This window comes from Pygocentrus nattereri, chromosome 16 (genome assembly GCF_015220715.1).
Source record: "Pygocentrus nattereri isolate fPygNat1 chromosome 16, fPygNat1.pri, whole genome shotgun sequence".
NCBI lineage: Eukaryota > Metazoa > Chordata > Actinopteri > Characiformes > Serrasalmidae > Pygocentrus > Pygocentrus nattereri.
The window spans coordinates 40,213,957-40,240,864 of record NC_051226.1 but is presented as its reverse complement, the minus strand read 5'-3'; the positions used below and the strand labels follow the sequence as shown (position 1 = coordinate 40,240,864).

General features: G+C 41.2%; 1 protein-coding gene across 1 annotated transcript in view; it reads right to left on the bottom strand.

The window, feature by feature from the left end:
* The window catches only part of LOC108414337, a 679,571-nt gene that overhangs the window by 536,107 nt on the left and 116,556 nt on the right, over positions 1-26,908 (bottom strand). The window contains 7 exon segments of the mRNA XM_037546145.1: positions 22,109-22,285; positions 22,741-22,914; positions 23,103-23,276; positions 23,699-23,875; positions 24,360-24,533; positions 24,722-24,895; positions 25,292-25,468. Coding sequence (XP_037402042.1) covers positions 22,109-22,285; positions 22,741-22,914; positions 23,103-23,276; positions 23,699-23,875; positions 24,360-24,533; positions 24,722-24,895; positions 25,292-25,468 — 1,227 coding nt within the window.

The window sequence follows — 26,908 nt, the reverse complement described above, 5'->3', positions numbered from 1 at the left end:
AGCAGTGATGTGACCCTGCGGTCACCAAACCGGACACCCTCCATCCCTTGACTGCGCCTAGAAATTCTATCCATAAAAATTACGAATAGAATCGGTGACAAAGGGCAGCCCTGATGGAGTCCAACTCTCACTGGGAACGAGTCTGACTTACTGCCGGCTATGCGAACCAAACTCCAGCTTTGTTTGTACAGGGCCTGAATGGCTCGTAGCAAAGAGCCATGTACCCCGTACTCCCGTAGCACCTCCCACAGAATACCCCGGGGAACACAGTCGAATGCCTTCTCCAGATCCACAAAGCACATGTGGACTGGTTGGGCAAACTCCCATGAACCCTCCAGAATCCTGGAGAGGGTGGAGAGTTGGTCCAGTGTTCCACGACCAGGGCAGAACCCGCACTGTTCCTCCTGGATCCGAGGTTCGACTATAAGCCGGACTCTCTTCTCCAGTACCCCTGCATAGACCTTGCCAGGGAGGCTGAGGAGTGTGATTCCCCTGTAGTTGGAACACACCCTCCGGTCCCCTTTTTTAAAAGGAAGCACCACCACCCCAGTCTGCCAATCCAGTGGCACCGCCCCCGATGTCCAAGCAATGTTGAAAAGGCGTGTCAGCCAAGACAGCCCCACAACATCCAGAGCCTTGAGGAACTCAGGGCGGATCTCATCCACCTCTGGAGCCTTGCCACCAAGGAGCTTCTTAACTACCTTAGCGACTTCGGCCTCAGTAATGGACAAGCCTATTCCCATGTCCCCAGACTCAGCCTCCTCACTGGAGAATGTGTCGGTGGGATTGAGAAGGTCCTCAAAGTATTCCTTCCACCGCCCAATGACGTCTTCAGTCGAAGTCAGCAGCACACCATCTCCACTATATACAGTGCTAGTGGCACACTGCTTTCCCCTTCTGAGTCGCCTGACGGTTTGCCAGAATCTTTTCGGAGCCGACTTAAAGTCACTTTCCAAGGCCTCACCAAACTCCTCCCATACACGGGTTTTTGCCTTGGCGACAACTGAAGCCGCAGATCGCTTGGCCTGTCGATACCTGCCAGCTGCCTCTGGTGTCCCACAGGCCAACCATGCCCGGTAGGACTCCTTCTTCAGCTTGACGGCATCTCTCACCTGGGGTGTCCACCACCGGGTTCGAGAATTACCGCCCCGACAGGCACCAACTACCCTATGGCCACAGCTACAGTCAGCCGCTTCAGCAATGGAGGAACGGAACATGGCCCATTCTTAGGTTGCATGGTGAGGCGTTGCATTTGTCACAGCAATCACTGAACGAATTGGGGTAAAACCTCGCCAATTGAGATTTAGATCGGTGAACTCTATGCAAAACCTTAAACTGTATTAACTGGAGTTTTGCACAGGGGGCGCAGGTGTGAATTTGTCTTAAGGCTTCGTCCCAACGCTGCTGAGAAACTGTAATACCCAGCTCCTGTTCCCAAGTGCTTTTGACCTTATCCAAAGCCATAATGTGGAAGTATATTTTGGAAACAAGACCTTTAGAACTGTTGTCCTGTCCTCTTCACACGCCTTGCATAAATTGACAGGCAGATAACTCCATCCCCAATTACCACGCAGACAGCAATGATTGCAACTCGATGCTCTTTAATGTGGCAACTGGCAGTAGGGTAAAACTGACAAAGGAAAACATATAACCAATAAAGTGTCAACAGTCGTGTACTAATACGATAAATAAGTTGTCTAAATCAGAAAAGATAAACATAAAATCACACCAGTAAAGAATTTCTAGATGTACAGGATGCATATGTAGCTAATAATATATATAATATATGCCATGTAAGTTTCTCTGCTAAAGCTAGCCAGAACATGAGGCTGACATGACTTACTATCCTCATTTCTCAACTTGACCAATGCCACACAACAGGTTCCAATACACTTATATTTACAGAACTGATGAACCAAAAGTCCACATTAACATACCGACGATGCCTTCAAATGCCCAGATGTCAGGATGGTGACAGATGAACAAGGCCTGAGCTTCCTCACTCATGAAAACATGGAGGACTGCCTTGGTGCCCACTGATGATGTCATCAGCGAGAGACACACATGATCCAAACACTGATATAAAATCTACCAGCAGGGGGAGCTAACAACAAACAAAATAACTGATAATGAGGCAGCACACTCCCCGCCTGGTATCCCTAGATACCATAAAGATTACTCCTGGATAGGAAGTCACTTTGCCTGATTGTCAGTGGAGAGTAGCAGGACTAATTCAGTCACGGGCCTGAGGAACAGCTTTGTCCCATTCTGTGTGCTGATCTTCACCTCTACCTTACGGACTCTTCCGTCCTTGCTGGGAAATACTCGAGTTACGACTCCTAGAGGCCAGTCATTTCTCTTTGAATGGCAGTCTCTAATGAGCACCACGGATTCAGGTGCAACGTTTGGCCGAGTGGATGTCCATTTCTTTCGTGTCTGGAGAGTACATAAGTACTGTTTTTACCATCTGTCCCAGAAAGTACTAGCAAGGCATTGCACTTGCCGCCACTGCCTCTTGTACATGTCTTTGCTGTCGAATTCACCTGGAGGAATGGGATGAGGGCCACATTTCTGCGTGAGTAGCATGGCAGGCGAGAGAATAAATGGATCATTTGCATCTGTAGAAAGATGCACCAGAGGTCTGTTATTCACAATAGCCGTTACCTCGGCCATAAAGGTGGTGAGCACCTCATGACTGAGCCTAGAAGGCCTTGACTGGAGAAACATTGAGTCCAGGATTTTGCGGGTGACGCCAATCATCCTCTCCCATGCTCCTCCCATGTGAGATGAATGAGGCGGGTTGAATGTCCAGGTGCAGCCCTTTTCTGCAAGGTACCTCTTCACCACATCTCCATCAACATTGGAAGGGATAGTTAGATCTTTGCATGCTCCAATGAAGTTTGTTCCCCGGTCAGAATGGATGTGTTTGACTGGTCCACGGATTGCAAGGAACCTTCCCAGAGCGTTTATAAAACTTGAGGTGTCCATGGACTCTATAACTTCGAGATGGATGGCTCTGATGCTTAAGCAGGTGAATAAGACAGCCCATCTCTTACTCTCGGCATGGCCACCCCTTGTGCGGCGTGCAGTGATGGTCCAAGGTCCGAACACATCAACACCAACATGTGTGAAAGGTGGTTCCATGCTCAATCTATCAGAAGGTAAGTCAGCCACTTTCTGAACTTCACAAGTCCCCCGAAGCTTATGGCAGGTGATGCACTTGAAGATGTAACTGCTTATACATCTTTTGGCACCCACAATCCAGTATCCAGCTGAGCGAAGATTGCCCTCTGTGAAATGGCGTCCTTGATGTTGTGACTCAACATGGTAATGCCGCACAAGGAGGGATGCAACATGATGCTGTCTTGGAATGATCAGTGGTCTTTTCTCTTCATGACCCAACTGAGATTCCTGTATGCGTCCTCCAACTCTTAATAGGTTATCCTCATCAATAAATGGGTCTAACCTTCGCAGAGGACTGTCCTTGGGGAGGTCTTTTTGGTCCCTGATGCACTGCATCTCTTTGGCATACATTTCCTGCTGCACAGCTTGAATGATGACATTTCTTCTTTGAGTCAGTTCCTCCACTGTAGAGGGAGTCTTACAATGATGCCACCCTTTGCAGGTTCCTGAAGGATTCTTCGAAGTCTTCTTGAAGAGGCATGCAATGTGTCTCAAACGAGATATGACACGAATCAGAACTTTCCAGTTAGAAAAACGTCCAAAGCGCTGAGTACCCAGATGATCTTCATGGGTGGTGGTGAGCACTGTCACCTGTGGACGAATATCCTTATCCTGTTCTGGGACAAGTAGTGCAAAGATAGATGGTTTGTGAGGAGTTTTCTCTGGCTGAGATAAGAACACAGGCCCAGAAAGCCAGTTGGTGTCTTTCAGACGGCGAGCTGGGACAAACCTTGTGGCATGGTCGGCGGGGTTGTGTTCGGTGGACACATAATGCCATTGCTGAGGTTGTGTTCCTCTTCTGATCCTCTGGATGCGATTGTTGACATAAACATAAAATCTCCGCCTCTCATTGAAAATGTAGCCTAAAACTACCTTGCTGTCTGTATAAAAAGTGACAGCATCAAACTTGAAGTCAATCTCACTGGTTATAAGCTCTGCCAAGTCCACGGCCATCACAGCAGCACACAATTCTAACCGTGGTATGGTTTGTTCTGGCCGTGGAGCTAATCTCGCCTTGCCTAATATAAAGCCTGTGTGACAGTTCCCTTTTCCATCTGAGATCTTTAAATAGGCAACTGCTGCTATTGCCTTCTCTGAAGCGTCCGAAAAGACACAGAGTTCCTTGTGCTGGGCCTCCGTAGGAGACACACTTGTATATGACCTTGGGATTTTGAGGTGTTGAAGCTCTTTTAAGGATTCTCTCCATTTTGCCCATTGTTCTTCTTTGTCTGGTGGTAGTGGAGCATCCCAATCGCTACTTTCTGTTGAGAGTTCCCTAAGTAAGGCCTTGCCCTGTATAGTGATAGGTGCGACAAATCCCAATGGGTCGTATAAGCTGTTCACTGTCGACAACAGGCCCCGTCGTGTAAAGGGTTTCCTTTCTTCCGCCACCTGGAACAGAAAAGTATCTGTCTTCAAGTCCCAGCAGAGTCCAAGACTACGCTGAATGGGTAAGGAGTCAACAACACCAAGATCCAGATCTTTAAGGTCATTGGCACAATCCTCAATAGGGAAAGCTTCCATAACCTCTCTGCTGTTTGAGGCTATTCTATGTAGCCTGAGGTTGGAGCTAGCTAGCATCTTCTGCGTTCTTTTGAGCAAGTTTATGGCCATCTCTAGAGTGGGTAGGGACTTCAGTCCGTCATCAACATTAAAATCACGTTCGACAAACTGCCTTGATTCATCGCCAAACTCTCGCTCCCCTTCCTCAGCAGCTCGTCTGAGACAGTAAATGGCCACAGCTGGTGATGGACTATTACCAAACACATGCACTTTCATGCGATGTTCTGTGATGCCATTTTCCAGGTTGTTGTCCGCATACCAAAGGAATCTCAAGAAATTTCTGTCTTCTGGCCTGACAACAAAACAGTGGAACATCTGTTGTATGTCCATTGTAATGGCAACAGAGTCTTTCCTGAAACGGATAAGTACCCCAAGAAGACTGTTGTTGAGGTCCGGGCCGGTCAAGAGGACCTGATTTAGTGAGACTCCCTTGTATTGAGCACTTGAATCAAAAACCACCCGAATCTGACCTGGTTTCTTTGGGTGGTAAACCCCAAAGGAAGGAAGGTACCAGCATTCTTCATTTTCCCCAAGGGGAGATGCTATCTCTGCATGTCCACTCTCAAATATCTTGTCCATAAATGAGATGAAATGCTCCTTCATCTCAGGCTTCTTGTTAAGGGAGCGGCGTAGTGCAAACAGACGGTCGGCTGCTAGTGACCTGTTGTTGGGAAGACGAGGTCAGTGCTCCCTAAATGGTAGAGGGGCAACCCAACTGCCGTCACTGCCATAATCCTCAGAAAGAGTACATCCTCGACTGAAGGGCCCCTCTTGTCATCACTCTTTGTCTGTTGAAAGACATTACATCCCAGGTGCTCTCCGTAATTCTCACAAGTGGGACTGTCCACATAGACAGGTTGAGGAAGACCTGGGGCCTTGATGCTGTGGCACTTTTCCTTCACAACATAACGATTGGGGCATGGTTCAAACACAGAGCAGCGACCATTGTCTAGAGTGTTGGTATAGTAGGTGCTCACAATGGCTGGCTTGTGGACATTTCCCAGACAGACATTATCAACAATTACCCACCCTAAGTCCAGTCTTTGTGCATAGGGGGAGTCATGTGGCCCATTTATCTGTTTCCGTACCTTATGGATCCTTATGATGTCTCTGCCTAACAGGATCATGATTGGAGCTTGAGGATCAAGCTTAGGGATCTTGTGTGCCACAGTCTGCAAGTGTGCATGGTACAGTGCTGCATCTGGGGTGGGAATCTCAGAGCGATTATTTGGAATGGTGTTACACTCTATTAGTGTCGGTAGAGAGATAACAACCTGTCCGTCAATGGACTCCACTTGAAACCCATGTGCTCTTCTGCCTGCTGTCTCAACAACACCTGCACATGTCTTAAGGGAGTAGGGAGAGTCTTGACCTTTGATGTTGAAGAGCTCAAAGAACTCAGACCTCACTAGTGAACGATTACTTTGATCATCCAATATTGCATATACCCGGATAGCTTTTTCCTGCTGGCAAGCAGGGTAGACCTTAACGAGACAAATCTTAGAGCAAGACTTTCCAGTGAGGTCTCTCCTGCAGATTTGAGTACAGCTTGAGGAGATGGTAGCTTCTTCACCACTGTTCCCTTTCTCCCCACCATGCACAGATGCTGGGGTTTGGGACTCTGAGGACCAAGGAGCAGGTCCCGGGTGCAGGGCTGAGACATGGCTATCACTCCCACATTCAGCACATTTTATGTTACTGTCACAGTTCTTGGCTAAATGTGCTGATGAAGCGCAGCACTTACAACAGATACCATGTTGCTTTAACAGTGCTTTCCTGTGCTCAATGGACTTCTCCCTAAATCCTCGGCACTTTGGTAGAGGGTGTTGTTTGTTATGTACAGGGCATAGCTTTACAGGATCCACTTTACTCCTGTGCATTGTGTCAGCCAAAGGCACATGAGGAGACACTTCAGTCTTGTGGACCGTGATTGAAGACCTCTGACCGCTGTACTTAGGGACTGATTTTCCCAATAGTGGTGGGTCGTTACCACTTGGGAGCAAAGAGATGCTGGGATCGTTTCTCATCTTAGCCTGCTGACAAATGAAATCCACAAAGTATCTAAACGGTGGGAAAGGCACTTTATACTCCTTGAACCTAGAGCCATGTGCGAGCCATTTCTCTTGCAAATTATATGGTAGCTTGTGCACAACTGGGTTGATACCACGGGCTGTGTCTAGGTAGGCGAGTCCTGGTAGGTCTCCATCAGATTTTGCAGCATCAAGCTCCAATAACAAGTCACCTAGCTCTTGTAGCCTTTTGTGATCCTTGTTAGAGATCTTAGGGAAACTGTCCACTCTCTGGAACAATGAATTCTCTATCACCTCCGGTGACCCATAGCTCTCATCAAGCCTGTCCCAAGCCATTGTAAGTCCTTTATGTGGGTGATGAACGTGCACAGCTCTTATCCTTCTCACGTGTTCAGCTGACTCAGCACCTAACCACTTCACTAAAAGGTCCATCTCTTCGCTATTTGTAAGTTTTAGACCTCGTATTGCATTGAGGAATGATGCTTTCCATGTCCTATAACTCTCAGGATGATCATTGAACTGAAGAAGCCCTGACGACACAAGTTCCCGTCTTGCGAAAAACCTGACAAAGTCTGACGTGCTTTGACTCTCTGCAGGATTATGTCCTGTGTATTGTTCAAGTGGAGAATGAGGTTGATTTCGGTCATTAAATGTCACTTTGTAATCCACATGGGTCATGCGTTCTTTAGGACTCCACTGCTCCTGGGGTTTTCTATCTGAAGTTTGTGATATATGAGCGTTGGTGTACCCTGGTTGACTTCCATGCCAGAACATGAGGCTGACATGACTTACTATCCTCATTTCTCAACGACCAATGCCACACAACAGGTGCCAATACACTTATATTTACAGAAATGATGAACTAAAAGTCCACATTAACATACCGATGATGCCTTCAAATGCCCAGATGTCAGGATGGTGACAGATGAACAAGGCCTGAGCTTCCTCACTCATGAAAACATGGAGGACTGCCTTGGTGCCCACTGATGACATAATCAGCGAGAGACACACATGATCCAAACACTGATAAAAAATCTACCAGCAGGGGGAGCTAACAACAAACAAAATAACTGATAATGAGGCAGCACAACTGTGATTCAAATTCAACCGATCATCCCAAGGCTGATCGGTGGGGGGGGCAAGTGTGGGTTTGAAACTGAGAGGAAACAAAATGCCTCATTTGAAAATATCTGAACATATGTGAAGAGGGCACTCCGAACTCTGAAACTAATTGAACAAAGCTGGAAAGAATACCATTTTTATACAGATCCCTGAGGGATCTAATACCTTTATGATGCCAGATTCTGAATGCAGCATCATGTAAACTCGGGGGAAATAAATGATTATTCAGTATAGGCATCCTATAGGATGGAACTAAGAATTTAAAATATTGCATAAATTGACCCTAAATTTGAAGAGTAGCGATTACCAGGGGGTTGGAGGAATGATTAACATATCTAATTGGTAGCGGAGGACCAAGTAATACGAGTAGGAAGGAAGTGGGACAGGAACGAGACTTCGCCCAGTAACCTGAAACCAATAAAGCAATTGTTGCATATTTGTTGCCCAGTAATAAAATAAAAAGTTTGGAAGGGAAAGATCACCATCAGAAACAAAATTTTGTAACACAGATTTTCTGACCCTGGGGGGATTTCCATCCCAAAAAATGATGCAATTAACTGGTCGAGCGCTTTGAAAAATAGTCTGGAATAGAAAATGAAATACATTAATTTTAATTACATTGATTTTAGCTATTAATGTCAAGCGGAGAGCTCTCCATCTTTGAAAGTTCAACTTAAATTTATCCATGAGCAGGGAGTAGTTAGCATCAAAGAGGGAGGGGAAAGTACGAGTTATATTTACACCAAGATACTTGAACCTGGAAGGAGAAAATTTAAAGGGTGTGGAGGCCTGTGAAAGAGACCTTGCTGCTGGGTTAATCGGGAAGCATTCGCTTTTCAGCAAATCAGTTTGTATCCAGAAAATGAGCTAAATCTATTAAGCATTGCCAGGATGGAAGGAAAACAAATATCTGAATCTGTGACATATAGCAATAAATCATCCACATATAAGGATAATTTAATTTCGGAACCCATACGGGAAATTCCCCAGAAAGAATCAAGTTCATCGAGTTCAATGCAATGGAGAGGGGCTCTATAGCAAGTGCAAAAAGTAGAGGAGACAGAGGACAGCCCTGTCTCGTTCCACAAAACAGAGGGAAAAAATCTGACCTGACCCCGTTAGTACACACGCTAGCTTTAGGAGAGGAGTATAACAATTTTATCCAGGATATGAAATTGTCCTTGAATCCGAATTTATACAACACATTGAATAAATAATTCCATTCCACTCTATCAAATGTCTTTTCAGCATCCAAAGAGACGAGAACCTCAGGAGCAAGGGTTGATCCCTTTGTGAAAATAACATTAAGAAGTGTTCGTATGTTAAAGAAAAGCTGTTGCCCTTTAATGAAGCCATTTTGAGCTGGAGATATTATATTGGGGAGAACAGCTTCCAAACGTAGAGCCAGAGCTTTAGCTAAAATTTTAACGTCTGTATAGCGACAGAGGCCTGTAAGAAGCACAAGATGTAGGGTCCTTGTCTTTTTTCAATAAGAAAGATATTGAAGCTTGTGTCATAGACTGTGGCAGTGACCCAACCCCCAGCGATGCCAGAAGGAGAGGCCCAAGCTTTTTCTCAAATTTTTTGAAAAATTCGGAAATCCATCTGGGCCTTGTGCCTTGTTAGTTTGCATAGTTTTAATGGCCGCTCGGATTTCATCCAAAGTCAGAGAAGACTCAAGCTCCTGTGCCAATGTGTGGTCAACTGTTGGAAACTCAAGCTCATTAAAGAATGCTGACATTACTGAATCATCCGAAAGAGATTCAGATTTATATAAGTCTGAATAATATGATTTGAAAACTTGGTTAAGTGACAGAGAATCTGAGGAAAGTGTACCTTCTGAATCCATCACTTTAGGAATTATACGAGAGGCTGCTCGTCTCCTTAGTTGATGTGCTAAAAGCCTGGAAGGTTTATCATCGTTTTCGTAGTAGTTACAACGAGCACGAAGTAGTAAGCGCTCTGCTTCTGTAGTTGTTATTAGGTCATGTTCAGTTTGTAGAGCAACTGTTTTTAAACAAAGCGGGCGATGGGGAGAGAGCGTTAAGCCTGTCCAACTTGGCAATACCCAACATCAGGGCCTGAAGTTTTAGTCTCTGTTGTTTTTTAGAAAAGGCAGTGAAGGAAATAATTTGTCCACGTAAGTATGTTTTGAGAGTCTCCCAAAGAAGCGAATGTGAGGTTGTACTTTTCTTATTGTTGAATAAAAATTCATCAATGGTGGAAAAGAAGAATGTATTAAAAGTCTCATCTGATAGGACTAAGGAATCAAATTTCTAAGCTGGCAAAACAGTTGGGCGGCAGGAAAACTTTAAATTTAGAGTGAGTGGAGAATGGTCTGAGATTACGATGGGGTGATATTCTGTGGTCAATCTCAGATTTTATTACAAAAAATAATGTTATAGATCCCTGGCGATATCTCCATCCATCCATCCATCCATCCATTTTCTAAGCCGCTTCTCCGTCAGGGTCGCGGGGGGGTGCTGGAGCCTATCCCAGCAGTCTTTGGGCGGAAGGCAGGATAAACCCTGGATGGGTCGCAAGTCCATCGCAGGGAAGACAGACAGACACAGACAGTCACTCACACACTCACACACTCACACCTAGGGGCAATTTAGCACGTCCAATTGGCCTGATTGCATGTCTTTGGACTGTGGGAGGAAACCGGAGAACCCGGAGGAAACCCACGCAGACACGGGGAGAATATGCAAACAGAGAGGACCCCGGTCGCCCGGCTGGCGATATCTCAATCCAAAAATCAAACAATTTTCCTTTTACTCACACCTGCACCAGACCTATTCACGGATTGATTCTTTTTTTATTGATAACTTTTTTACTCCACAAATAGAGACTGGGAGAGAACTCAGGGATTAGAATGATCCAAAATAGGGTCCATTCCAACCTCTGAAACCCAGGGAAAGTTTAATTTAGGATGGTCAGAGTTATCCATGTGTGTTTCTTGTAAAAAAAAACGATGTCCGCATTTAAACTTTTCAGATGAGTGGAAACTTTTAAATGTTTAACTGTCTTATTCAACCCTCGAACGTTCCAACTCAGAAATCTGACAGAGGTACCGTTTTCATTCGTTTTGCGTATCATTTAACTAAAAACAGATAGAAAATAAACGTTTGAATAGAATAAAGCTGGCTGGCTGGGGAAAGGACACATAACACGACCAACACACAGACACACACACAAACACAGAGAAATACTCCAACTCCACAAACAGAACCCACCCAATGTCCTCGACCCAAACAAAACAGAGGACCAGCAAGACTCCACCAGTCCGTACCGAACTCCCTCAATGCCCCGAAGCTGTTTATGAGATTCGTTGAAAGCTGCGCGAGCCCTCACAGTTTTTTGTGTAAAATCCGGAAAAACAGAGAATTCAATGTTATTAGTTATAGTATCCTGGCTTTCGAAAGGAAGTTGGCACAGTCTACATAGTTGTGAAGCCTTGCGATGATAGGCCGTGGTGCTCCACCAGCTTTCGGTTTGGGTGCCAGAGAATGGTGGGCTCTTTCCACAGGAGGAGTTTTTGCTTTGAGTTAAATGCTTCCATAAGAAGCTTAGAAACTGCCGCGTTGGTCATTGAAAAAGAGTCATCCTCCGGGATCCCCATAATCTGAAGGTTTTGGCGGCGGGAAATGGCTTCCAAATCCTCACATCTATCCTCGAGCCGGGTCACATCCTTGGCCAGGGTCTCAACTGTAGCACGAAGCGCAGACGTTTCGTCGGTGCATGCGGACAGAGCATGCTCAATGCCCGACACTGTATTTTTAATGCCGCCAAACTCCGTTTTTAATGCTGCAAAGTCCCGCATTATTTCAGCTTTCATAACCGTAAGCTCAGATCTGAGCTTAGAGTGGTGGTCATCTAGAATTGTCTGCATTTCGGTGATGACAGCCCAGATCAGCTCAGATTTCAGAGCTGAAATGTCCACAGAGGCAGTATCTGCTGAAGCAGACACACCCACCATAGGTGATGCAGCATGTGCTGGAGACGATGCAGTGCTCGCCGTAGGCCGAATAAGCTGTCAATTTGCTCGAGGAGGCATTTCGGAGTTTGCACTTATTGAAAAATAAGGTCATGTAAATATTCAGTATAGGAAGGAAAGAAAACGGTGCAGTAAAGATAGAAATGTAAAAGTTTCTACACGGAGGCCACCAAACACCCAACTACTCCATACCACGCCGGAACCATAATTATTTTAATAAAAGTGTTTTCTTTGTTTGAAGCATGTTTATGAGTCTGCAACTTGTTTTTAATTATACTGTTTAAAGGGTCTTGTCAGCCTCCATGGAGAATACCATGAAAATGAAAAAGCAGTCAGATCCAATGCAGGTTCAAAGGCATTTTAACACAGATGTGCAGTAGGTGTGAATATGTAATTGCAAATAGGAGAGCCACCGTGTCTTCTTTCTATCATATTGTTCTCTGTAATAATTCAATTTAAATGCATTATTAGAAAGCGAAAAAGCATATAAGATAAATTAAATTTAATTGTCATTTTCACACCATTTTGCATAATCACATGAAGTATGAATATTCAGTTCTGGACATACATTTTAATTTAAAAATAGCTAGTCATAAAGCATCTAAATCTTTCTACTAGTTAATAAAAGGCAAATAAAATCAAAGTATTGCTTTTGAATTTTAATATTGAGGTTAATATTGCATAAATGAGTGTGCAAACATTCAAATACATTGTCTTTTTACATATTACATTTTCATTTTTATTTTGATCCTGATGTTTCTGTGATTTTTTTTGATAGATGTTTCTTAATGTTTCATTGTAACATTAAATCTGTGCATTGTGTCTAAAAATCTCCAGTGATGCTAAATCATAAGTAAATTAATAAATGTGAATAAAGTACACAGTATAAATGTGTATGTATACACAGTTTTATAATTTTACTGTTACTGCATATATTAAACACTTGGATAATGTTCTGCATTCCATTCAAACATACTTTGGACTGTGTCACATCCGACATATTTACATTACATTAAATGTTTGAAAACTTCTGACTCCGTACCATTGTCTGTTTTTAAATGTTTTGTTTTGCTTTAATTTACTGCTTTGTTTGGCAACTTAATTACTACTCCAGCAAATTGCTGTGTTCATAAATCCCTTTGTTTTACAATTACTTTCATGTCCGGTCAATAGCAATAAATCTACACACAGATCTTTTCAATTAAAACCAGACGGGGATTAATAATGTGCAGTCACAAACTGTTCATGACTAAATTCAGAGAAAAATACAGTAAACAAGACAAATTGATGTTTTTGTCCAATTGTACTGAAAAATATATATAATTTAACTGTTTCTGCTGCATTTTCCAGATGATGTTCTTGGTATTTCTTTTAAAGACATTGTTTGGCACCCTGTGCTGCCAGATGGTTGACTTTTTTTTTTTCAAAGTTATTTTACAGTGCACTTCATCCAATCCACTCAGTATTCTGATCAACTTCGTGTACATTATATATTATTATCAAGCTTAGTCAACAATGAAGGTATTTATGGCATAAATGCTTATTATACCTTGTTTTCTTCAGTTGACAGTTTGAATCCTCTAGTAGATCAGTGAGCATCTTCACTCCTCTATCTCCAGGATTGTTCCCTCTGAGATCCAGCTCTATGAGTTGCGATGAGGGGTTTGATTTCAGAGATGAAGCAAGAGCAGCATATCCTTCCTGTGTTATACTGCAGAATGAAAGTCTGGAGACAAAACATCTGATAAGAGCTCTAAAATAGCACAATGGAAGACTTATGTACTTTCAAACGAATAAATTACAGAAATTTTGAACAGAATTTTTTTCTGTCCCCAATTATAATCTCAGCCAGTAAGAGCATTTATGTTTTGCATTTTTGTCCTCCTATCTTTCTTTTTCCTGCTGCCGTGCTCTATGGTCACTGCTAAAACTCCATAATGTAATTCAAGCTAGCTATCCACTAGATCATCTATGGCAGAAGATCTGGATGTAAAGATATAGGACATATTTGTTACATGGTCTTCATTTGTTACAAGTGTTCAAACACTTCTTAAGGTAAAATGCTGGAGGAGGAGACACTAGCTTGCTAGTCAACCTAAACCCTGAAAAAAAAACTCTCAGACCTCTTGTTTTGCTAGCAGGAGCAACAATATCTAGTATTTAAGTAACTTTAATATTCTGGTGATGTCCAGCATTTATGCCTTTGGTGTAAATGAGATGGTTGATGATTGTATCTTGTTTTAAAAGTATCTGTGGTGTCTGTGCTTGGCCATTTTCATGCTTCAAACAAGTCATGTCCACACGTTTTTTAATCCGTAAATCCAAACAGCTTTCCTCCCCACACATATGTCAAAAATAGTGGGATCCTCACTAATAAAGCTCCTAAGACTCAATTTTTATCCTACCAGTATGAAGGGGAGCTCCTGGGTGTCTCAATGTCAAAAAATGGAAATTAAATATACATTAAAGTTCCAAAAAGTTGGGACAGTAGGTGAAATGCAAGTAAAGACAGAAAGCATTTATTTTTAAATCTAGATAGATGGATAGATAGATACTGTATTGATCCCGAAATCAATAAAGTAAAATTTAGCTAAAATTTAGCTATTTTGATCTGTATTTTAACAGAAACAATACAAAGTCAAGATATGTAATATTTTATCATCTCATCAACTTCACAGTAAATATATATATATATTTTTTTTTTCAAGTTGTTCATCAAAATAGGCTCATTCCTAATCAATAATGCAAGCAGTATTTTCCAAAAAGGTTGGAACAGGATCAGTTTAAGACTAGAAGCATTGCAAAATGTTCAAAAAACATCTTATACATACAGGAAAGGTCTAGTTCCTTATCAGCCAGGATGAGTTGAGGCTCAGTACTTTGCCAACAATACATCAGCAAATAAACCATGTTCCCTGTGAGCAATTGGAGGTATAGCTAGATCACCCTCTTTGGTACATAATATCCTCATAAATTGAAGGGATGCATGTCTCCTCATCAGAGACTAGAGAAATCTCTGTGTGAAAAAAGGCTGAAAACCATAACTGAATGCTCGAGACCTTCAACAGCACTGCATTAAAAATAATTGCATGTTTCTGTGGTGTATATCAACTCATGAGCTCTGGAGAGCTTTGAAAATCTGTTTTCATTAAACCTGTTCATTGCTGCATCCTCAAACATTTATGTCAGAGATATTTCAACATGACTAAACCAAGCCACATTCTGACATCAACATTATGGCTGCATAATCAGAGAATGCAGGTTGACCTAGACTGACCTGCTTGCAAGGCAGAACTGTCTCCTACTGATAAAGTATCATATTAAGCTCAAAATTGCCCCAAAAAAAGGCCCCGTAAGGCTGCACAGCTGAAGACTCGTATAACAGACAAACCACAAAAATTCCACTTTTAAACGTGCATCAATTTTCAGTCTCCAAATGATTATTAAATGCGCTTAAAAGGAAATTTGATGGTAAACACAGAGGTATACATGCTCCTGTCCCAACTTTTTAAAACATATTGCAGGTATAATATTTGGAATAATTGCATATTTACAAACAACAATGAAGTTAAAAGGTAAAACATGAAATATTTTTATACTATTTTGAACATAATACAGGTCAAACAACATGTTCTAAAAACTGCTTTCTGTTTTCTGAGAAACCCCCTTGTGTTCCCTCTAGAGGTAATGTCCCAAGTCATAAATATGCCTCAAGAATTCACACTTTGTCTTCAGGGTCAAGCAGACCAAAAAAATAAAATAAATAAAATCTTGGTTTATTGGACAGTCCAAACACAATATCCATACTATATGTCATCAAGGAGTTATTATCTAATGTTTGAATTAATTATTTTAAACAAGGGCAAATAGCTCCACCAAGTGGTGTAAATAAGACAGGCTGCTCATGTTCAAAAGTGTTTTTCTCATTAACTGAAATGACACAATAAAGCCAAGATACTACAATTCATCACTATTAACAGCTGGACTTTTGAAATGTATAACATATTCAGTCCAAACAGAATTGGGTCAGAAGTTTATGATGCTGGTTAAAACTCCAATTTGTTTTATTTGAGCAATAGCACTTTTGCTTTACTTGTTTAATTCCTTAAATGTGTATCTCTCTTTCTGTCACACACACACACACACACACACACACACACACACACACACATAATTTTCTAAGCTACTTATCTGGGTCATGGGATAAGCAAGTAAGCAAGCAAGGTTTATTCATATAGTGCTTTTTACAACAGGTGTTGTCATGAAGCAGCTTTGTACAGCAAGAAGCTCAGTGGTGGTCAAGCACAGTGGCAGCCGATCAAGGCAGAAAAGGCAGCAGCATCAGACGCACTGGATGGGCAGCTAATCAACTCGGCAGAGAAAGGAAATAAAAACCCAGAGTTAATTGTAAAGAGTGGCTGACCACAGAGTCAGTTAGGTAAAGAGTGAGTGACCACAGAGTCAGTTAGGTAAAGAGTGGCTGACCACAGATTACAGTATAACAGAGCAGCAGAGACTCCAGCAGGTCCAGATCTGACAGGGAGACTAATCACCAAAGGCTCCACTATACAAGTAAGTTTTTAGGCGAGTCCGTTTAGAGCTTTATAGGTCAGTAATAGGATTTTCTAATCAATGTGAAATTTAACTGGTAACCAGTGCAGGGCTGATAAAACTGGGCTGATATGGTCGAACTTTCTGGTTCTTGTGAGACTCTTTTTTTTTTTTTTTTGTCCCTGTCTTGTCTGGCAGATTTGCAATCAGAATTATGGTCAGACTGCGTTACTGTGCCAAACAAATTTACTTTTCCAAAATGAGCACTATATATTATAGGCTCATCTTGTCAGTGATTCTTTATTTATTTATTTAATTTTTAATTATTTGATTTCATTTTGTTTATACATTTGATATTTTAATGAAAATGTGTCAGCATCATGCCAGACTTGACAGGCCAGGGGAATCTGTAAAGAAGGGAGAGGAGAGATAAGCGGGGGGGGGTAAAAAAGGGAAATAACAAAAGGGCAGAAAAAAGAAAAACACAGCGCAAATGCCACGGCGATGGTTCACCAACTGCTGCTCCTGAGAAAAGAGAAGAAAGTGTACCTGAGACATACAGCACTTGGAAATACTGCACAAATGACTGTGATGTATGTGTATGTGAGTGTGTGTGTGTGTTTGTGAGTGCAGTACAGTATAAATTTGTCACAAGATGCACTCAATATCGAGGGCAGAAAGCTGCGACAACATCCCCCCAGAGGCCAGAGGAAGGCAGAGAAAGACCAGGGAATCCCGCCCGCCGCGGCCCCCCCCAGGAGCAGTGGAGACCCTGGGCCGTATCTCCCAGTGACCCCTGCATGCCCACCCCAGCGGAAGGGAGAGGGGGACTCCGGACAGCACCCCCCCAGCCATGGAGCGCAGGTCCAAGGGAACCAGAGGAACCAGAGGAAACCCCAGGATGCCCCTCCCCATCACGAGGCAGCAGCAAAGACCCAGCGCCTCATACGCCCGAGAGCCACCCACCACCCAGCAGGGCCCCATCCCCGCCGAGGGGCCCTGAGCCACCCCGGAGCCCAACCACCCAGGGGAGCGGGCCAACCGTCACACCGGAGTACCAGGCCAGGCCCTGAAGCCCCAAGGCACCCCCCATCTGGGGGGGGAAGTAGCAACCACAGGGGAGCAGCCGGGAGAGGACCGGGGGCAACAATCCCCCGATCCAGAACCAGCTGTCCTCACATACACTCAACCTCATATATACACATACATACCTTCACTCCCTTATATTCCTCCACCCCTATATATACACCTACGCACACATACACACCTATACACATTCCTACATACATACATACACCCACATATATACATACACATCACCCCAATATGTACAAACACACACCCATATATACACCCCCCCCATCCCCCTAGATGAGGTGGGGGCGAATGGAAAGCCCAGCCAGTACCAGTTTGTATATGGATGCATACATGGGACGAACGTGCACACGTGCGGGAGGGCGCACACACGGGAGGAACATGCACGACTGCACACGAGTCCGAGGGCGCACGTCAGGGAAGAATGCGCGCGGGCGCACAGATGCCCACACCTTCACACCTTCACACGCTCACTTCTTGTGAGACTCTGGCTGCAGCGTTCTGGACCAGCTGGAGCTTGTTAAGGCTTTTGCTGGGACGTCCAGACAGCAGGACATTACAGTGTCCAGCCTTGAAGTAATGAATGCATGAACTAGTTTTTCTGCGTCCTGTAGAGACGCATTTCTTAATTTAGGGATATTGTGGAGATGCAGGACTGCTGTTCTTGTGATATTAGTAATATGTGCGTCAAAGGACAGATCAGCGTCCATCACGACACCAAGATTTTTAACAGATGAGCTTGATGCAGCTTAGAGATTGTTAAGTTTAAGTGTTCAGTCAGACAGTTTGTTTCTAGCTGCTTTTGGACTAAGAAGCAGGACCTCTGTTTTATGTAAGCAAGAGAAAGTTACTCGACATCCAGTCTTTTATGTCTTTTACACAGTTTAATTATATCATATGGTTCTCTTGATATATATATATATATATATACATACGTAACTGAGTGTCATGAGCATAGCAGGACATTGGACATTGATACTGTGTTTACTGATAATGGTGCCCAGTGGTAATATATATATATTATGAATAATGTAGGTCCTAAAACAGAGCCTTGTGGAACACCATACTTTACTTTTGCAAGGACAGATGATTTGCCCTTTACATTAACGAACTGACAGTGATCAGTGAGGTAGGACCTGAACCAGGAAAGAGATGTTCCTGTTACCCCTACAGGGTTTTCTAGTCTATCTAGTAGGATAAAGTGATCTATCGTGTTAAATACTGCACTAAGATCAAGGAGGACTAGCAGAGACACATTTCCTTTGTCAGAGAACAATAAAAGATCATTTACAATTTTTACCAGTGCTAATTCTGTACTGTGATGTGGCCTAAAACCAGACTGATTTTTTTATGTAGATGATTCCTATACAAATAGGAACTTGTTTGTTTTGTTACCACTTTTTTCAAGATCTTAGATATAAAGGGGAGATTCAAGATAGGACTATAGTTTGATAGTTCACAGGGATCAATGGGTATGTCATCATTATTATAATTACTCTGAGCGGAGCTTTTTCATTTTGCCCATTTAAAAATTCTTTTAAATCATTATAAGATTAGTGAGTATGTCATGGAGGCATGTCCCCTTCTCTAGTGATTTTATGTTCTTTTTTTCTCTCATTTTAGCTATTCGTATGTTGCATTACCCAGGTATACCCTATATGGATTGCATGCTTATGTCGTTGTTGTCTTATTGTGCTACTGGACTCCAGATAATATGGTCCTTAAACTGCCCTCATATGAAACATGTAACTAAAATGTTTTGGGTTTTTTTTCTTATATTTCATGGAATGATTAAGACTGTTAGTGTATTTGAAACTTGTTTTTCCATGATACCTCTCACTTATTTACTTAAATACAGATTTAATCAAAATTAAAAAATAGAGAATTTTTACTATGGGGAATGGCTCATAAACCATGCATCACTTATGAAGTTAATGTCAGCAATCAGAGTTGAGGACAGTGAATAGCTATTTATACCATTGCCAGTAGAACCTGTTCATCATGCTGGCTTCATCTCCAAAACGGTTCGTCTAAAGACAACCAAATCAGAATGTGCATTGATTTCAGCAAGTTGGAGCAAGAAGGAAAAAGACAAAACTTAAATCGTAAAAAAGTCTTAGTGCCAGCCTCAGCTAGAGAGTTTGAATGTTTATTTTCAGATCTGTAAAACTAGCCTTTTGTTTGTGTAGGTGTTTGTTTAATTTGTTTTTATGTTTTTATGCTATGGTTGAGAAGAGTTTGTTGCATTGCCAATGACAGGTTAATCACCTCAACCGTCCTTTTGGTTAATAGTACTGGTTAATCATGGTTAATCCTTGTATCTGTGTTCTTCATGGGTCTGTGCATCTTTTGGTTATTTCATTTTTATTTAAAAACCAGTGCTGAAAAACAGTAAACAGGTCAGCTCTTGTTGGTTCTGCTATTTTCAGTGGAAAAGTCTACAAATGGCTTTGTTTTACAGTTTCACAAACTAATCATAAAATCAAAGACAAAGTTATGGTAATAAAATAAACCATAATATTTTATTTATACAAAGAAGCTCAGAAATTAGAAAGATCGGGCTAGAGTGTACATTTTTGTAGGTGTTTGTAAAATTGATGTAGCTTTGTTCTATTCCTAATAAAAATAATATGAAAAAATTAATGTAAAAAAAGAATTCAAAGACAAATCAAAGTTCCAGTTTTGGGAAAGGAGCTTTAGAGGCACATTATGCAAAGCTGCTCTATGGCTCCACTACTGATTTTTAGAGGAAAGCTTTAGCAACAGAATGTTTAAGGTGGACAAGGGCAGAATAACACCGTTATTTTTGATGTACTAAACTGATTTTGTCTGCAATACAAGAATGAAAGTTTGGCATCCATGGCTGCCAGAAAAATAAAAAAATTGACATCTGGTTTATTCCATAAGGCTGTGGAATGCTGCCACTGTATGGCAGAATTTTCTGTTGTGGCTTCTTTGAAAATAATGTAATACCTAATTTATCAGAATCTGAAACACAGCATTAGTGCTCATATGTCTGCATGATGCCCATGCATTCAAAGGGAAGTCAGAATTCTGCGCAATACCGTCACCAGGATTAATCAATTGTGTCATTTAATAATTGATTAAATCAATCCTTTGTGTATGTGCATATAAAGCTTCTATTAGTAAAGATGAAAACATTGGACAGCAAACAAGTTTTGGCTAATTATATAGATTAAGGGTCATGGGAAAATTGTATGAATTTGTAAATACCCTGTATGATGTAAATGCAATTTTTAAAAATGTAATGTTGTTTAGCATATGAGAACAATATTATTATGGTTGTGCTGACATTTCTGAGCCCATGATTCAGTGCCTCACTTTCTTAGCCATGTATGCTTCTTAGGTACTATAGGTTTAAGATTAATAGCTGGCTAATAAGCAAACAGTGTTAGAGAACAACAACTCACCCCAGATTCTGCAGTTTACAGTAGTGATTGTTCAATAGTGAACAGATCTTCTTCACTCCAGAGGTTCCTAGTTGATTCTCACTCAGATCCAGCTCTATCAGGTGTGAAGGATTTGAACAAAGAGCTGATGATAGAGCAGCACAGCCTTTCTTTGTAATACTGTTTTTATTCAACCTGCAGACAGAGTGGGATGCACAGAAGTTAATGTCAAGAAACTTCACTGAAAAAACGTTCAAAATAAAAATAATATTGTTATTAGCGCAGTGTAACCCACATGACAAAAATAATAAAGTGTAATAATCATTTCACCTTTCATATTTTTTAAAGAATTCATTGAAATATAAAAGCAATGCACTACATACAGAAGTTTGTTGGGTCTGCAGTGTGAATCCTCCAGTAGATCAGAGATCTTCTTCATTTCTGAATCTCCTTGTAATTTCCCACTGAGGTCCAGCTCTCTCAGCAGTAAGGGGTTGATTCCTAGAACTTTGGTCAGAGAATCACAGACTTCCTCTGCCATTGAACTGTTTAACAACCTGTAGACAAAGCAAAACAGACTGATTTTTCTAATAATGATGATGATGAGGATGATGATGAGGATGATGATGATGATGATGATGATGATGATTATTAATAATAATAATAATAATAATAATAATTCATTTACCTAATATTTGGCAAAAGTGCAATTAAACGCAGATTTTAGATAAATATCAAAGTTTGGAAGAAATTTATCATTTAAAAAAATACAGTTGTTTTAAAATAGCATTCTGAATTCTGATAGTAGCTGATGTGTCCAGAAAAATAAATGATTAAAGGGATGGAAAAAAAATCCAGGAACAAGCAGTGGGTTCATCATTAAAGACAGGCATCCTGATAACAGCTTAGATCAGAACATGAAAATATATAATACAGCAATAACTTTAAAACTGTAAGCCATGCTTTTAACATAAATAATAAATATAAACAAATGGCCCAATAAGTACTAAATCTAAACTTTAGAAATATTTTTCTCAAAATGACTTTATTAAAAAAATCATGACTATTCTAGAAGTGATTTCTAAATCAATAAATATACTACTAATGTACTATAAACTTAATAAGTTCACAATATCTGCAATTCTAAAACTATCTACCTCAGTTTCTTCAGGTTACTGTTTGGATCATCTTGTAGATCAACAAGCTTCTTCACCCCTGTATCTCCAGGATTGTTCCCTCTGATATCCAGCTCTATCAGGTGTGATGAGCGGTTTGATTTCAAAGCTGATCCCAGAGCAGCATATCCTTCCTCTGTTATACTGCAGAATGAAAGTCTAGACAGCAGAAGAAACTTGCAGTTTAGTATAAAAAGAAGACAAAAAGAACTTACATATGAAGGAAAACATTGAAGTAAATAAAATCCTAGTGAATAAAAATTTTAATTAATGTAGAAATAGGAAGTATGTAAGAGAAGTAGGCCTCTGCGTCACATAGCCAACCATGGCAAAAATCATGAGAGGCAATTTCTGCTTTAGATCTTCTGAGGTGCTCAGAACATCATGTTGTACTTCTATCACAGAAAGTGCAGATAAAATTATTTTAGATTTAATAATCAATGTTTCTGGGTGCCTTGTCTGTCTACAATATCATTTAAAAAAAGATCAATAGCTAAGACGTCATTTATGCAAATTAATAAAAATGATTTTTAAAAAATGATAAACAATACGGAATATCAGGATGAACTTTCAGCCTATGCTGATACTGAGCTTAGGAATATAAATGATCTCACTGTAGCTTCTGTAGCACAGATTGAGGATTCTTCAACATTTCACAGATCTTCTTCACTCCAGAGGTTCCTAGCAGATTGTCACTCAGATCCAGCTCAATCAGGTGTGAAGGATTTGAACAAAGAGCTGATGACAGAGCAGCACAGCCTTTCATTGTAATACTGTTTTTATTCAACCTGCAGACAGAGTGGGATGCACAGAAGTTAATGTCAAGAAACTTCACTGAAAAAACATTCAAAATAAAAATAATATTGTTATTAGCGCAGTGTAACCCACATGACAAAAATATCAAAGCGTAATAATCATTTCACCTTTCATATTTTTTAAAGAATTCATTGAAATATAAAAGCAATGAGCTACATACAGAAGTTTGTTGGGTCTGCAGTGTGAATCCTCCAGTAGATCAGAGATCTTCTTCATTTCTGAATCTCCTTGTAATTTGCCACTCAGGTCCAGCTCTCTCAGCAGTAAGGGGTTGATTCCTAGAACTTTAGTCAGAGAATCACAGACTTCCTCTGCAGTAGAACTCTTCAATAGCCTGTAGAAAAAGCAACACATTCATATTTCTGTTATTATTAATAATAACATGTTTTTGCTTATTTATGATGAAAATTTTAAAATAATGTCTTTTTTGTGAAATATTTTAGTAAAGACCACATTGATGTTTAAAAAAAACATAAACATTTTAAAATAACATTCTGAATTTATAAAATTGGTAATTGTTCCAAAATACTAAATGCTGAACAGGAAAGAAAATATCTGTAACCAAGCCGTGGGCCTTTCAATACATACAAACCTCACGATTTCAGAAATATTTTTCTCAGAGTGATTTTGTTACAAAAATCCTGACTATTCTAGAAGTGATTTCTATATGAATAAATATACTACAAATGTTCTGTAAACTAAATATGTTAATGAAATTTATTAGCTCACAATATCTGTATTTCTAAAACTATCTACCTCAGTTTCTTCAGTTTACTGTTTGGATCATCTAGTAGTTTAATGATCTTCTGCACTCCTGTATCTCCAGGATCGTTTCCAGTGAGATCCAGCTCCATCAGGTGTGATGAGGGGTTTGATTTCAAAGCTGATGCCAGTGCAGCATATCCTTCCTCTGTTATACTGCAGAATGAAAGTCTGGATAGCAGGGAAAATGTGAACTTTAGTATCAAAACAAGAATAAAAGCATAAATGAAGAAAAACACTGAAGCACATACAAACGTACTGAATATCAATTAAATTCAATGTATAGTTTGGATGTCCATAAGTGTTGTAGGCCTCTGCATCACATAACCAACCATGTCAAAAATCATGAGAGCCAATTTCTACTTTAGATCTTCTGACTTGCTCAGAAGTTCATACTGTATTTCAATCAATGAAACTACTGATATAATAATTTTATATTTATTAATCTATACTTGTCGGTGCATATTCCTGCTAGTAACTTTTACATGAAAAGCCCAATACCTGAAGTTTCATTAATGAAAATATTTAAAATAATATATATATATATATATATATATATATATATATATATATATATATATATAAACAATAAGGAATGTCAGGATGACCTTTCAGCCTATGCTGATACTGAGCTTAGGAATATAAATGATCTCACTGTAGCTTCTGTAGCACAGATTGAGGATTCTTCAACATTTCACAGATCTTCTTCACTCCAGAGTTTCCTAGTAGATTCTCACTTAGATCCAGCTCTATCAGGTGTGAAGGATTTGAACAAAGAGCTGATGACAGAGCAGCACAGCCTTCCTCTGTAATACTGCACATATTCAGCCTACAGAAGGAGAGGAATGGTCAACAAAAGGTAACGTCAAGAAATATCACTGATAAAAATAACCAAAAGGAGGGATTTGTATGAGTACAGTGCAGCTCACATGACAAACATATCAAAGCGTAATAATCACTTCACCTTTCATATTTTTTAAAGAATTCATTGCAATATAAAAGCAATGAGCTACATACAGAAGTTTTTTAGGTCTGCAGTGAGAATCCTCCAGTAGATCAGAGATCTTCTTCATTTCTGAATCTCCTTGTAATTTCCCACTCAGGTCCAGCTCTCTCAGCAGTAAGGGGTTGATTCCTAGAACTTTAGTCAGAGAATCACAGGCTTCTTCAGCAGTAGAGCTCTTCAATAGCCTGTAGAAAAAGCAAGACAGATTAATAATTCTCATAATTATTATTAATATTAAGAATTATTTTTTGTTTATTTATGACCAACAGTGTAAGTTTAGATGGAATTGATGATTGAAAAAAATGTCGTTTTAAACCAAACTTCTGAATTTTTTACAGTGGTAAATGTTCCAAAAGACAAAATGCTCAACACAAAAAATATCTAGAACCAAGCTGTGGCCCTTCAATAGACACAAACCTTGTGAATTCAGAAATATTTTTCTCAGAGTGATTTTGTTACAAATATCCTGACTATTCTAGAAGTGATTTCTACATCAATAAATATACTACAAATGTTCTGTAAACTAAATATGTTTTTGAAATTTATAAGCTCACAATATCTGCATTTCTAAAACTATCTACCTCAGTTTCTTCAGTTTACAGTTTGGACCAGCTAGTAGATTAATGAGCTTCTGCACTCCTGTATCTCCAGGATCGTTTCCACTGAGATCCAGCTCCATCAGGTGTGATGAGTGGTTTGATTTCAAAGCTGATGCCAGTGCAGCATATCCTTCCTCTGTTATACTGCAGAATGAAAGTCTAGATAGCAGGGAACACGTGAACTTTAGCATCAAAATGAGAATAAAAGAAAGTATACATGAAGAAAAACACTGGTGCAAAAAAAACCCATACTGAATAACAATTTAATTTAAAGTAGATTTTGGAAGTTTTTAACAGATGGAGGCCTCTCTATCAAACAAAAAACCATGTCAAAAATCATGAGAGCCAATTTCTGCATTAGAACTCCTGAGCTGTTTAGAAATCCATCCATCCATCCATCCATCCATCCATCCATCCATCCATCATCTTCTGCTTCTCCGGGGTTCAGGTCGTGGGGGCAGCATCCTAAGCAATGAGGCCCAGACCACCCTTTCCCCAGCCACTTCCACTAGCTCCCTGGGGGGGATTCCGCAGCGTTGCCAGGCCAGCTTGTCGATATAGTCACGCCAGCGTGTCCTGGGTCTTCCCCGGGGTCTCCTCCCAGGTGGACTTCCCTGTGACACCTCCCGAGGGAGGCATCCAGGAGGCATCCTAACCAGATGCCCGAACCACCTCAGCTGGCTCCTCTCGACGTTGAGAAGCAGCGCAGCGGCTCTACTCCGAGTCCCTCCCGGATGACCGAAATTCTCACCCTATCTCTAAGGGAGAGTCCAGACACCCTGCGGAGGAAACTCATTTCTGCCACTTGTATTCGTGATCTCGTTCTTTCGGTCATTACCCAAAGCTCATGACCGTAGGTGAGGGTGGGAACGTAGATCGACCAGTAAATCGAGAGCCTTGCTTAATGGCTCAGCTCTTTCTTTACCACAACAGACCGGTAAAGAGCCCGCATCACTGCTGACCCAGCACCAATCCGCCTGTCAATCTCCCGCTCCCTTGTACCATCACTTGTGAACAAGACCCCAAGATACTTAAACTCCTCCACTTGAGGCAAGAGCTCATCCCCGACCGAGAGAGGGCTCTACACCCTTTCCCACCTGAGAACCATGGCCTCAGATTTGGAGGTACTGATCCTCATCCCGGCCGCTTCACACTGGGCTGCAAACCGATCCAGCGAAAGCTGAAGTTCGCGGCCTGATGTCCCCAATAGGACCACATCATCTGCAAACAGCAGCGATGTGACCCTGAGGTCACCAAACCGGACACCCTCCATCCCCTGACTGCGCCTAGAAATTCCATCCATAAAATTATGAATAGAATTGGTGACAAAGGGCAGCCCTGATGGAGTCCAACTCTCACTGGGAACGAGTCTGACTTACGAACCAAACTCCTGCTTTGTTTGTACAGGGTCTGAATGGCTCATAGCAAAGAGCCATGTACCCCGTAATCCCGAAGCACCTCCCACAGAATAGCCCAGGGAACACAGTCGAATGCCTTCTCCAATTCCAGAAAGCACATGTGGACTGGTTGGGCAAACTCCCATGAACCCTGCAGAATACTGGAGAGGGTAAAGAGTTGGTCCAGTGTTCCATGACCAGG